The 12,910-nt window shown below is 33.8% G+C and overlaps 2 protein-coding genes across 7 annotated transcripts in view; one reads left to right on the top strand and one right to left on the bottom strand.

Annotated features, from left to right (window-relative positions):
• LOC126924195 (astakine-like) overlaps positions 1-12,910 on the bottom strand; it is a 303,996-nt gene that overhangs the window by 37,421 nt on the left and 253,665 nt on the right. The window lies entirely within an intron of this gene.
• On the top strand, positions 1,110-11,556 carry LOC126924162 (mitogen-activated protein kinase kinase kinase 15). Of its 6 annotated transcripts, none has more exons than XM_050738347.1 (26): positions 1,110-1,217; positions 1,634-1,741; positions 2,317-2,455; positions 2,863-2,989; positions 3,060-3,280; positions 3,345-3,539; positions 3,610-3,779; positions 4,055-4,223; positions 4,289-4,588; positions 4,668-4,921; positions 5,003-5,162; positions 5,394-5,747; positions 5,819-6,080; positions 6,165-6,302; positions 6,373-6,539; positions 6,602-6,697; positions 6,763-6,902; positions 7,024-7,179; positions 7,477-7,584; positions 8,210-8,322; positions 8,397-8,566; positions 8,637-8,901; positions 9,038-9,365; positions 9,446-9,593; positions 9,670-9,746; positions 9,811-11,556. In XM_050738347.1, exons 4-26 carry the CDS (start codon positions 2,953-2,955, stop codon positions 9,887-9,889), a joined length of 4,107 nt encoding a protein of 1,368 aa, XP_050594304.1. In that variant the 5' UTR covers positions 1,110-1,217; positions 1,634-1,741; positions 2,317-2,455; positions 2,863-2,952; the 3' UTR covers positions 9,890-11,556. The 6 variants fall into 6 exon arrangements, with proteins under 6 accessions (XP_050594304.1, XP_050594307.1, XP_050594309.1 ...); XM_050738350.1 differs by having other exon boundaries at positions 2,317-2,782; XM_050738352.1 differs by having other exon boundaries at positions 1,111-1,217; positions 7,489-7,584.

The following is a 12,910-nucleotide window of genomic DNA, read 5'->3' as shown; positions in this document are numbered from 1 at the left end:
GAATTTGTGTACGCGAGTAAGTACTTATATACATTGGTACAAGACATCAATGTAGATATGTCCGAGAACGAATACATTTTTAAGATCGACACGTAAAGTCGCATACAGTGTACTTGTACTTACTGGCGACATATGCAGGTAGAGAGGCACATACATGACGATGAGCCTCGTACGTGACAGCGACGATAAGTGGACGTGACGTGTATGTACACGCATTACACGCATTCTTCGAGCGGTTTCTACACCGCGAGGCTCCCCAATGATCAGGCAAGTATCTCGAGTTAGGATATCTATGGACCATTACCTATCCTTCTTTGTTTCATTCACACACGGCTCCGTTGGTTATTGAAGAGAACTTGCTGATAGAAAACTTGGATATCAATACACATAAACATTTTATATATCTACATTATTCAATTGGTACTACTTAAAATTAGGTACTATATACTATATAAAATTTATACATTTATATGTACTTGTATATATAGCTTGTAATAGGTATACTCATACACATTAGGTTATTATTATTAAATGCTATAAGATAGTTTATTTTCCTAATTTATAATCATAAATATATATATTTATACGTCATAATTATAATAATATTGAATAAGAACATTTGTTATTCCTTCTGTATTTCTATTTCTGAGAATTCCTGTGTAGTAAAGAGCAATTAAAATGAAACGAAGAGAGAAAATCTCAGCACTTCTTGATCGTGAGAAATGACGTATTTGTCTTGTCGGTCGATCGCGATCGTGGGGCAGGCCAGTTCTTGGGGTCCCCCTGTGATAAAATAACATAAGTTACAAAGAAGTATAATAATACTGTTGTACATGTATTGCCTACTGTTATCGTGCGGCCCTCTTGCATTCTACGCTGCTAGTTACAAAATACGGTTTATTACGCGGATTGAATAAAAAGAAGGGGTATGTATACTTCTAAATTAAGATGGCAATAGCTTCTTGCTTCTGCTGTGTTCCTAATGAAAGGGGAGCGCTGCGGAGTGGCCGCTCCGCGCATCACTGCACCCCACTATTCTTCACGCACTCGTAAACCGCGTACATACGAATCATGATCACCTTTTGGACCCTTTCTGCTGTTATTGTAGTTACTCTTGGTTTTCAATACGGATCACGTAATCGACTATCCAGCGATAGGATCATGTAGTTTCTACAACTTTGCTGTTTATCGGGGGATATTGATTTCCTATCATTCAAGTAAGTTGATATTGATTATACACTGAGAAACTTACGATGTGATAGTAATAATTACTTACTTTTTAAATTTCTAGATATTAATTTTATTTTATTTATTATATAACATTTTTTTACTAAGTGATAAAGTTAGACTGATTTTATTTATAAATTTTGTCAAAAATAAATTAAGACAGGATATAACAATATACATATAGAGCAAATAAAGAATGCATTTACGCATTTACTATTTGCATTGGGATCATATTTGTGACCTATCCAATTGCATAATATTCTATGTGATTAAGTAAAGAATAAGGAAGTTTATATTTAACAAGTAGAAGTAGTCTTTACATATTAACCCAGATATTAAATCTGATGGGCAAAGTTGCTCTGATGAATAAAGGAGCGAAATTGAGATCTCTTATTCTATTTAACAGCAGTTAACAGTCATAAGCACGCGAGTAGAAAAGTCGTGGCTTCCGACAATCTACGTAACTATGATCGCTCTTCCTGTTCCTAACATCCTGCTCGTGTGGAGTTCATTGGTACGTTTCCACGATGCTCTGTACTGTAACATTCAGTTCAATCGAATCCGAATGACCTACAAACTCATTATTCGCATTTGCGTGTGTTGAACCTCTTCAGCTAGTATATTCTCCGAATAAATGGTCGATTCTAGTCGATCGACAAAAGTGTTTTGCGGTAGTAGCATTCGGGCTATCTTGCGTCGGATGTTTTAACTTTACAGAGTATAAATCTCGTGAACAATGACCACGCTTTATCATCGAAGATATTCATTTGAAGATTAATTTATTTAATATTACGTTGGCAACCATGCTGGAAGATGTTTCATAGTTGACATACAAATTAATTAAATTCTTTTTTTTGTACACATTTTTTTATAAATATCATGTATTCCACGAATTAAATTATCTTTTTAATAACTTAAAGTCAATCTGATTACTGTGTGCTTCTATTATTTATTTCCACTATTGCGCTCGAGAATTATTAAATGATTTGCGTGGTTGTGATTTTTACTTCTATGATTCTAATCTCAATTATCATTTCATTCTTATTATAATGCGTTCTATCTTAAGAGCTTCTATTTTTATACCGGTAGAGCGACTGATCTTTCTGCCATCTGTGAACTAACAAGAAACTTCTTTATGTGAGTTGTACAGCGCGAGCACGACCTCGACTCCGGATTTGTGTGTTCTAGAAGAAATGGAAGATTGTATCTATAATGTGCAGTGTAAAAGGTATTTCGCGTATCCTGGTCCAATTAAACAATAATTCCCCTACGAGAATCCCATGGTAGCGTTCGTGAAGCGACGTGCATTATTTTCACTATGCATTAGTTTTTTGCGAGCCAATGTTACAAGTGAATTTTTGTTCAAGATTTTATTACGTTTTGTTATTTCGTTGTAGTTCAAAGTCTTTTGTAGACTAGTAATGTTTCCTTACGACAATTGTTTAAAACATTCTTTGAAAGTTGTATGAATTGTACAACTTTCTTAAAACTTCATATGTTTAGTTTTTACATATAATTCGTAATGTTCTGAAAAGTTATAAATTTATATTTTATGGTAATTAAAATATGTTTAATGGTATAATAATACAAATTTATAATTTATTACTATGCTCTGTATTTTATTTTTTCAAACAGGTGAATTCACAAGTCTTTTGTTCGTTGATACCTCCAAACACTTATTAAGTAAGAATTAAGAATACCATTTCCATTCAACAATTATACAACATGCCATCGATTTGTGGCGATACAGTTGACATGACTGGTAATTTCTTGTTATATTCAATTCATTGAGGAAGTATTTGGTATTGTTAGTCATTAATAACATTTTACAGTGACTGCACAATCAACTATCGCAGAAGGTATTTCTAGTACTGACAGCATTGGTACATATAGTGATATTTCGGGGCATACCACCATTTCGGGAAGACCCAGAATGGATGTAGCTTGTGTTTTAGACTTACAACAACCAGAACATTTGGCTCAGAGAAGAAGAGCCTTAGAGGAAGTCAGACAAGCCTGCAATCTAGTTAATGCCAACATGCATCATATTCAGGTATAAATATTTTTTATTGCTAAAAGTTACAATCTCTAAATATTTTTGATTATTATTTTTCTAGTTTGAAAAGTTGGATTTTGGCGAAACAAATGTACTTGACACATTCTATAATGCAGATGTAGCTGTTGTAGATTTAAGTATTCAATTGCAACAGTCTGCCTTGTTTTATCACCTTGGTGTCAGGGAAAGTTTCGGCATGAAAGAAAATATTCTATTACATAATGACGTAGATACAGAAACAACAATCAGAATAAAGGTACATTTATATAGTTTTAACATATTATATTTAAAAATTATCTTTTAACGTATAATTTCACAATGTGCAGTTATCATGTGGTAACTATACATTTGTATCCTACCGTGTGGTGGAATGTGGTTCATGTGTGGCAACTAATCCAGCTACTACCAGGATCACTGGCGAAGAAGTCATAGACCCAAAGCAACATCTTACATTAAAGCTCAAAAAGTTATTTCAAGATGTTGAAGTACAATCTAAGTATGTTTTGAGTTTTCACTACATTGTTATCATATGTTATTTTTATAGATAAGAAAGCAAAGTACATCATTCTCTTACCCAAATTATGTCATAGTAACAAAGTGAATATTTTCTTATCTTATCATTTTGTACATAAAATTGAGTTATAGCATTCGAGCATATTTATAATTTAAGAATCTTGCTAACAGTTTGTAACGAACTTGAACTTATTGCAATAGTGTGATAATAATGTCATTCTCATTATCGATTTCCACAATAAATTATACAATTTTTAGAGCACATATGAAAGAAAAGTTCCTCGCGGATTTGCGGAAAGCTCGTGAAACATATTCTGGAGAAGAACTATCGAAAGCTTTGAACAATATGCGTAAACGCTTAGATGACCCAAACGTTTTGTCTGGAGAGGTTGTTTTGAACGTTTTGATTTCCTTCCGTGAAATACAGGTAATGCAGCAATGATTTTTGTTTCGAAAAATATTTCTTTACTAATTAAAGTTATGTATGTGTAGGATTACGATGCAATGGTACAATTAGTTGATGATTTAAGAACGATACCGACTCATAAGAATTACATCAACACGCCAGCTATTCGGTATCTATACGCATTTGCGTTAAATCGACGAAATAAAGAAGGTGATAGGGAGAGAGCATTAAAAGTTATAGAAAAAGCACTAGAGAAGAAAGAAAACCATGTTCCTGATATGTTATGTTTGTGTGGAAGAATATATAAAGATAAATTCGTAGAAAGTAGACACACTGACGAAGAAAGTTTAAAAAATGCTATTCATTGGTATAGAAAAGGTTTCGAGGTATATTATTTTCTTCATTTTGTAATATAATAAACACTTGAACCACACAACTTCTTCTAAGTACAACTTCTATATTCAGGTGCAACCAAATGAATATGCCGGTATCAATCTTGCTACGTTACTCGTTATAGCAGGGAACGAATTTTCTAAAAGTGAAGAATTACAACACATAGGCATGGTATTAAATAATCTCATTGGCAAGAAAGGTAGCTTATCCAGTCTAAAGGATTATTGGGATGTGGCAACGTTTTTTGAAATCAGTGTACTTGCTGAAGACTATTCGAAAGCTATCCAAGCCGCCGAGTGCATGTTTAAACTGAAGCCGCCAAACTGGTATGTACTTGTTATCATTGAAGCTATATGTATGTTAAAATAAAAAGTGTTAGAATATTAATTGTATTGTTTCTTAATTAGGTACCTGAAATCAACAATAGGGAACATATCGCTGATAGATAGGTTTCGTAAAAAGAATGAGGAAGCCGAGGTTTCGCCAGAGGAGCAAATATTTAGTTTTTGGATGGACTACTTTGTTGAAGCTACAAAATCGGAAGTTGGAGATAGTATACGGTTTCCAGTAAGTTGATAAATGGAATCGTTCTACAAAGGATCCAGTTTCCAATTCGGGAGACTATGGCTTATAATATTGTGTTACCAATCCAGCTTACTTCTGTACATTTTGGGTCAAAGTAAGAACAATATAAAACTGCTCTTAGTGCAGGTTCTTAGACTGACTTTAATGAATCAAGATTCTATTACGATTTTCTGCAGTGAAAAGAGGGATTAGTCACTAATCTTTCTATTTTAGCTCTTAGTGTTGGAGCCAACGAAGATCTTGATGCCGAGCTATGTAAACGTTAACCTTGGGGCAGAAGAGAAATCGGTGCAAATTTGGAATCTTTGCTTGGACAATATGAAGAATAGTTGTAAACAAGTTCACGATTGGTTATTTACCGCGAACATGATACGCAGTGTAAGCTTGTACAAAAGAGACGAACGCTGTCTTTTTTTATACGTCCACCAAAACTCTGATGATTTCCAAATGTATTTCCCGTCTGTTCAATGCAGACAAAGATTTTATGATCTAATCTTGGAAATGACCAGGGATCAGGAGGGTATGGTTACAGATTTGGATGCATATATGACTGATGATAGGATGAAGGTTTGTAAATTATTGTTAGTTAGTATCAGTTTTTAAATAAATTTATTTCATTAACATTTATTTCTTCACAGTTTGAATATGAATTGGATGACCAAAACAAACGAATAATGCTGGGTAAAGGTACATACGGGATTGTCTATGCTGCTCGAGATTTAAATACGCAAGTTAGAATTGCCGTCAAAGAAATTCGAGAACGGAATTTGGGAGATGTGCAACCCTTACATGAGGAAATTAAATTACATAGCCAATTGAGGCATAGAAATATTGTGCAATACTTAGGTTCTGTAAGTGAAGAAGGATACTTTAAAATTTTCATGGAGCAAGTCCCTGGAGGTAAATAAATAGAATGAAAGAGTATAAAGAGGAATAGTATATATTTACTATATTTCTTTTTATTCTCTTTTTTAATTCTCTTAGGTAGTTTATCAGCCTTACTAAGGTCAAAATGGGGTCCTCTAAAAGAAAATGAATCTACAATTGCTTATTACACTAAACAAATCCTAGAAGGTCTCAAATATCTACATGATCAAAAAATCGTCCACAGAGATATTAAGGGTAAAGTATAATGTACGAAATATTTTATTTATGAAATCTTCAGTATTTTTACTTTAATTATTGCTTTTAGGCGATAATGTTTTAGTCAATACGTATAGTGGTGTAGTAAAGATTTCAGACTTCGGTATGTCGAAACGATTAGCTGGTTTATGTCCAAGTACAGAAACGTTTACTGGAACTTTGCAATATATGGCACCGGAAGTTATTGATAAAGGACAGCGTGGATATGGTGCTCCTGTAAGTTATACATATTCTTTATTTATGAAAGGAAAATTATTATATTATGATATATGATGTAGGCAGATATTTGGTCCTTGGGTTGTACAATAGTTGAAATGGCAACTGGTAAACCGCCATTCATTGAATTAGGTTCCCCTCAAGCTGCAGTGTTTAAGGTAAAATATTAGTTAATTTCTACTGAAGACAGTCTTATATATATTTAAAAAATTCATTCTAACAGGTTGGGTATTACAAAATACACCCTGAAATTCCATCAGAATTATCTGAAAGGGCAAAGAATTTTATATTACGCTGTTTTGAACCCAATCCTGACATAAGAGCAACTGCAGCTGAATTATTAGAGGATCCATTCTTAAATGAGTACGTGATATATACATATTTACACACACACACACACACACACACACACACACACACACACACACAAACTCCATATTACATAAGTAAATAGATACAATAATATTGTTTTTTATGTGCATAGAAAAAAGAAAACCAATCGATTGGCCGCAGTACCTGATTTTAGTAGAAGCATTTCAGTACCTGCTGACAGATTAGAACGCTTAGGGAAATCTGATAAAACCAATAATAATCATATTGTTTCTGCTTCTCCTATTCAAACTTCACAGTCAGATGATAGGTAACGTAAATATGTCATTTATATTAATGTAATTATATGCAAATATTCCTGTTCTAATTTATTTATGAGTCGTCCGATTTTTGTTGTTTTGCTGCTGAAAGCAATTTTTATATAAAGATATATTTTGCGTCTCAAAGAAATATGTAGCAGTTAGTAAATAGCTTTTTTCGAGTAATAAATCTGAATACATTGCACGCAATGTATTTGAATACGTGGTTAGCGGTTTAACTTTCTTTCTTCTTTATTTTCTATTTGTCATTAAATTCCATTTTCTTATGATGAAATATAATCGAAAAGTGTCACGTACAGTGGAGGGCTAACAAAGTCAAGCCCACTGAGGGAGCGCAGTCCAGCACACCTTCTGTCCCCCATTAGAATGCCCACTGCAACCCTTTCTTTTAACAGGTATGGTACTAACGCTATAGATGGTTATAGCTGTTTGTCAAAAATGTAACAAATAATAGTGATACATGTTATTGACAAAAAACAGAAAAATCTATCTTCATACAAGCAAGGAATTAATTATGATTAATAGTAGTTAGGCCATATAATTTATTAATATTTGTGTTGCTTTATGTTGCTAAACGTTCATGTGTTGTGGGCAATGGAGCTTCCTGTTTAATTGTAATATGTGTAATTCGGTATATTTTTCTATGTAGTAAGGAGGAAGACTAAGATCCCTATGTCATTTTAATCTTCCTTGTACTAGTCTTAAGCTAATGATACTGTGAACTGAAGTTTGATGTCCTAAACAAGTTCAATGGAAATTTATTACAAACTTGATTTATGTAATACTATTCATATGCTTTTCAACTTTAAGTTCTTAAAATTATTTTTGAGATAGTGCTTGTAGAATATACTTATAGCTTCAGTGATTGCCCTATGTATTCAGGTTTATTTTCAATCAAAATATCTTCCAGGAAATATTCTTGCCCTTGTGACACGTGTATAATGCAAACTTTAGATTCAAAGCACAATGATGCGAATGTAAATAACATTTAGATATAACATCGATTTAACGTATTTTCAGTACAATAGGAAATACACCTTCTATAGAAACAAGTGAAAGTGACACAGCAGGAGCCTCCATGACTAGGAGAAGTTCTTCTGGTGGTTTATTATCACCAGAAGTTGAATTAGGAGGTGAATAATTATAATTAATTTGGTAATGTGTTTGAGAATCATTTAACTTTAACGTGTTCTTATATTACTAATAGGTCAACCCGGTCAGAAGACTGGCGAAGAACAAGAGGGTTTTTATCTGCTGAAAAAAGATAGTCAAAGAAGAATGACATTAACTAGAGTTCTTAATCAAGATGAGGCAAAAATTTGCGAAGTATGGATGAGAGGTATATGTCAGGCGGAAGGTCAAACTGTTCTTCAAATGGTAATTATTTCTAAATTTCCATAAATGTAAACTACGTATTTTAATTAATACCGAGTTTTTATGTTTTCAGAATCATCTAATATTATTAATGCGAGCTTTGAGAGATTATATCGTGGAACAAAATCAAGGAGTGATCGTGACAGCCATTAGAACATTGAAAGAAGAATTAGATTTTGATTCTATCGCCATTAATCATCTCAACTTAGCAATTTATCTATTTCAAACGGCGGTGAACGAGGTTCTACGAATGCATAGTATAAAGCCTCATTGGATGTTTGCATTGGATAATTTAGTGAGAAATGCTGTACAAGCTGCTATCACTGTACTTTCCCCTGGTAATATTATGGTCATTTTTTTTGTGTAAAGTATTGTGTAAAGTATTGTGTAAAGTATTGTGTAAAGTAAATATTTCTAACATCTTTTTATACAGTAATATATTATTTACAGAAATTCTTAATACATTATTTACAGAACTCGGCGCCAATTTACTTGGTCAAGAACGCGTACAATCTGGTGATCAAGGTCCAGAAGAAGGATCTACATCTGGTGTATCGACCGTAAATTCTGTAAAATCGCAGAAAACCGGTGACTCTTTGGATAACAAGTACTGGAAAGAATATCGAGATCAAATGGGGGCTTTAAAAATGGAGAATTTGAGATTGCTGCAAGAACTGATCGAAAGTCAGAAATCGTATCAAGCTTTATTACAACAGGTTCTTGAGGAACAAAGAACTCAGGTTAATGCTTTAACACGACTTTGCGAAGGTATAAATAGACGAACTATGAGACAAGAATCAGGGTAAGATTTAATTGTGTTAGTAATTTTAATTTGGAATGCATAGTACGATATGTTACAATTAACTTGCGTCCCTGTTACAGATATAATTCATCAATATCTGGAAACATAGTGCAACAACCAATTTCATTGGTTATTAGCGATGCACCTTCTAGTACAACTTCATGCAGTGACCAAGCTCTTATCGAGTGGTTACAAAGTCTTCAGGTGGATGAAATGTCGATCGAAAGGGTGAATATTACAATTTATATTGATATTTTTCTCCTAGCGAATAAAAGATTGTGCTAATTGATATCACTTTTTACAGTTCCTATACGAGCAATACACACTGGATGATGTCTTAAATCACGTTACACGTGAGGACATTCGCAGACTTAATCTCAGGTAGATAAGAAGGTTTCTTTAGACTATATATAGAGAATATTTAATAAGTATTATAACTTTTTAGAGGAGGAATTGAATTGAGGATATGGCAAGCTATATTAAAATATCGACAAAGCAATAATGAAATGGAAAAGAATGAGTAGTTAAATTGTATACCACATTGAAATTGGTTTGTTTGCGAATGGTTAACTTCATGCAGGGTAAAGGACTGGTTAAACTGCTAGTACATATAGCAGCGACCAAGGAGAGCGGAATAACTAATTCTTAATGTCGAATGAAATACCTGTGTCGTTTGTTACAATATTATCCGTAAAATGAATTTACACGGAAGGTTTTAAATGCACAATGATATTATTAGTTCTGTAGTTCCTAAATGTAGAGTATTTACTAGTTATATATAAGAAATAGGTGTGTATATATAACAAATTTTGCATATATTGACTTGTTTCAAGATGAATTCGTTACATGTGGAACTTTACAACTTCTTGGAAGTACATTTAACGACTATATTGTACAGAAATCAGTATTGCTAAGTCGAGTAACTATATGTACTATGATAATATGCAAAATTTGTATATTTGGAAATCATCAATTTCACTCGACTTGTTAATCTATAATATTAATCTTGCCAAGTTTACAAAAATGATATTCCGATTGTTACTTAAACTAAAAGTTTAAAGATTCGAGAATTCAAAGTAATATTTATGTTCTCACAAATTTGACATTACTGCCACAGTAAAACTGATATTACTGAAAAGAAATATGTACATGTAGGAAGTTGTTTTGTGCTTTCGTGTTCTGCGAAATATTGACTGGTTTCTTCTTTGTTCTGTATAATTAAGCATCGAAAGAAGAGTCTTAGACGATAACGAACAGAGAAACAAACGATCGTAGTGCCTTACAAACCAGTGTAGTAGTACAAGAGAAAATATTTATTATTCGCAAATGAGAAAACGTTTTTGTTGTTGCTAATTCTATATTTCTTGAGCAATGATTAAGTGTCTTCCTAGGTATACACGAAAACATTTATTTTATGCGAAGAGTTCTTGCGTAGTTTCATAAAGTGCTTCTTATAGTTTATAACGGATATTCACTATTAATCAAGCGCCTTGAATTTACTAGATTTTTGTAGATACAAATTTTTATATAATCGCAAATTTCACGCTTTGTATGTGACTTTCTTCTTTGAAAATTTATGCTTCCTTTATACACATTGTATAGAATACGAATGAATCGCGTTTTCTGATACTTCCATTTTGACTTCCATTGCAATAATGCAGCATAATCATGCCAGTCAATTGAAATAAGTGCCTAATCGCATCAGGGATACACGTGATGTTTCGTTTCATATTTATCGTTACAATTAAGGTCAAAATAATTGGGGGATTATAGCTATTACGAATTAGTGGATACACATATATTGGAAGAATATAAAATTTTGCTCCACATATTACATGTTGCATATTCTTTTATTTAAAATAATTATTACTATTTTAAATAGAATAGAATTTTAACTTTTTATAGTTGATACCTGAAATTTAATCCTCTAATTATTTTGAGGAATATTCTACAAATTGTTGAGCAACTATTACATAGCATAATTAATAGGAGAATACTATTCACCGAATATTGTCATCGAAATGTTCGAACGATCGTGAATAATAAAAAATATCGTCTCGAACGAGATACATCAGCTTAATTGTTAAGACGGTTTCACATTACTGTTTTCATTCGCTGTATTTGATAAGACTAATTATTCTTGTTACTCTAGCAAGCGGAAATTTGTAATAAAGATTCCGGCAAGAAGAAAGCACGTTGTTCTTCATTTTTCAACCCTGCCTCTAGTCAGAGAACGACGAGGAGGTTTTGGATAGTAAAAAAATAGCGACGTTTAATTGAAATCGAAAGTAAACGAAGAGTCAGAGCGATTCCCAAAGGCGAAAGGGTCGAAACTCGGGGGAGACGAGTATACGTGATCGGTTCGAGGGGTCGGCGTTCCTTTTTCATCGTCTATCCAACTTCTCTGCATTGATATGGATGAGGCGTTCTCTCTTTATCTGGATGTGATATTCCGTTTAAAAGATAAGCCAAATAGATTCGCAACTCATCGATGTAGAAGCAGCCTCCGTGTCTTCCCGCTGTCTTATCCGCCTCCGCTGGGATTATCCTTGGCGATACGATCTGACTTTTCCAGAGGGAACAAAACGTAGCGTAGCGAGCGTCATCGAGCTTTCATCGCGCGCGATCTGCTTTCAAGATCCTTTTCGTCTCGTTCGTTTCGTAATTGGAAGAGAAAAAAAGCAGAGTACCTCGCACACATATGTAGGAGCAGCAGAGAGGGAGTTTAAATTTTTCAGGAAAATAAATGCACCGAGCAGCCGCCGCGTAAAATTGCAAAAGTTTCGGACACTCGGCTCCCTACGACGAACGAGGGTCGGACCTATTCATTTGCACTACAAAAAAGCCCGTGGCTTATAAACGCAACCCCTTGAACCAGCCGCTTATTTTCAACGTTGGAGCCCTGCTATTTCTTTTTGGCCATTCTGTTTTCTCTCGTCGACTCTCGTTCCGATGCATTTGCACGCGCCTGCGATCCAACCGATTCTCGTATGGAATATTTAAAGAGCCGATCACGATACGGAATACTCTCGTTCTCCTTCATTTTTCTTATAGGAGATTCCTATTATTTATTTATTTATATTCTGATTTGTCATTTCTTTTTTGTATTTTTCATTTTATAATCTATATTCTCGTCTATTAATCCATATGAAATACGTAAAAAATTTGTCATGTCTGCAAAGTTTTCATTCCCTCAGAGTTTATCATCGTTAGCGTCTCGACACGAGATAATTTAATTTTAGACTGCTTTTCGTTGGACAAGCTTTTTGCCGAAGCCATTACCGACCATGTAACCGAGCGTAGCCGCGAAAATAGCGAATGGAATTCGATTACAGTCCTCTAAATCGCTACGTTATTACACTCCCATACCTCTTTTTATTCCCTTACAAAAAAGTTCGCATTCCAAGCGTCGAATATTTTACTCGCGCTGTTTGGGCAATAGAGCGACTCGTGTTGTTACACCCATGAAATAAACGTTTTTCAGCCCTTCCATGGCGCTTATCATTAGCAATTCCATAACGGAAGTCGTAGCGGTATCGGGGACT

This window comes from Bombus affinis, chromosome 14 (genome assembly GCF_024516045.1).
Source record: "Bombus affinis isolate iyBomAffi1 chromosome 14, iyBomAffi1.2, whole genome shotgun sequence".
Classification (NCBI taxonomy): Eukaryota; Metazoa; Arthropoda; class Insecta; order Hymenoptera; family Apidae; genus Bombus; species Bombus affinis.
Note: the sequence above shows the minus strand (reverse complement) of the source record. Positions and strands in the feature narration are given on the sequence as shown.

Bases quoted from the DNA above. Each gene is read 5' to 3' on its own strand.
- LOC126924162 (XM_050738347.1), top strand. From the start codon at position 2,953: ATGCCATCGATTTGTGGCGATACAGTTGACATGACTG. The intron at 6,540-6,601 runs GTAAGTTATACA...TATATGATGTAG, and splicing joins AGCGTGGATATGGTGCTCCT to GCAGATATTTGGTCCTTGGG. The intron at 7,180-7,476 runs GTAACGTAAATA...ATAATCGAAAAG, and splicing joins ACTTCACAGTCAGATGATAG to TGTCACGTACAGTGGAGGGC.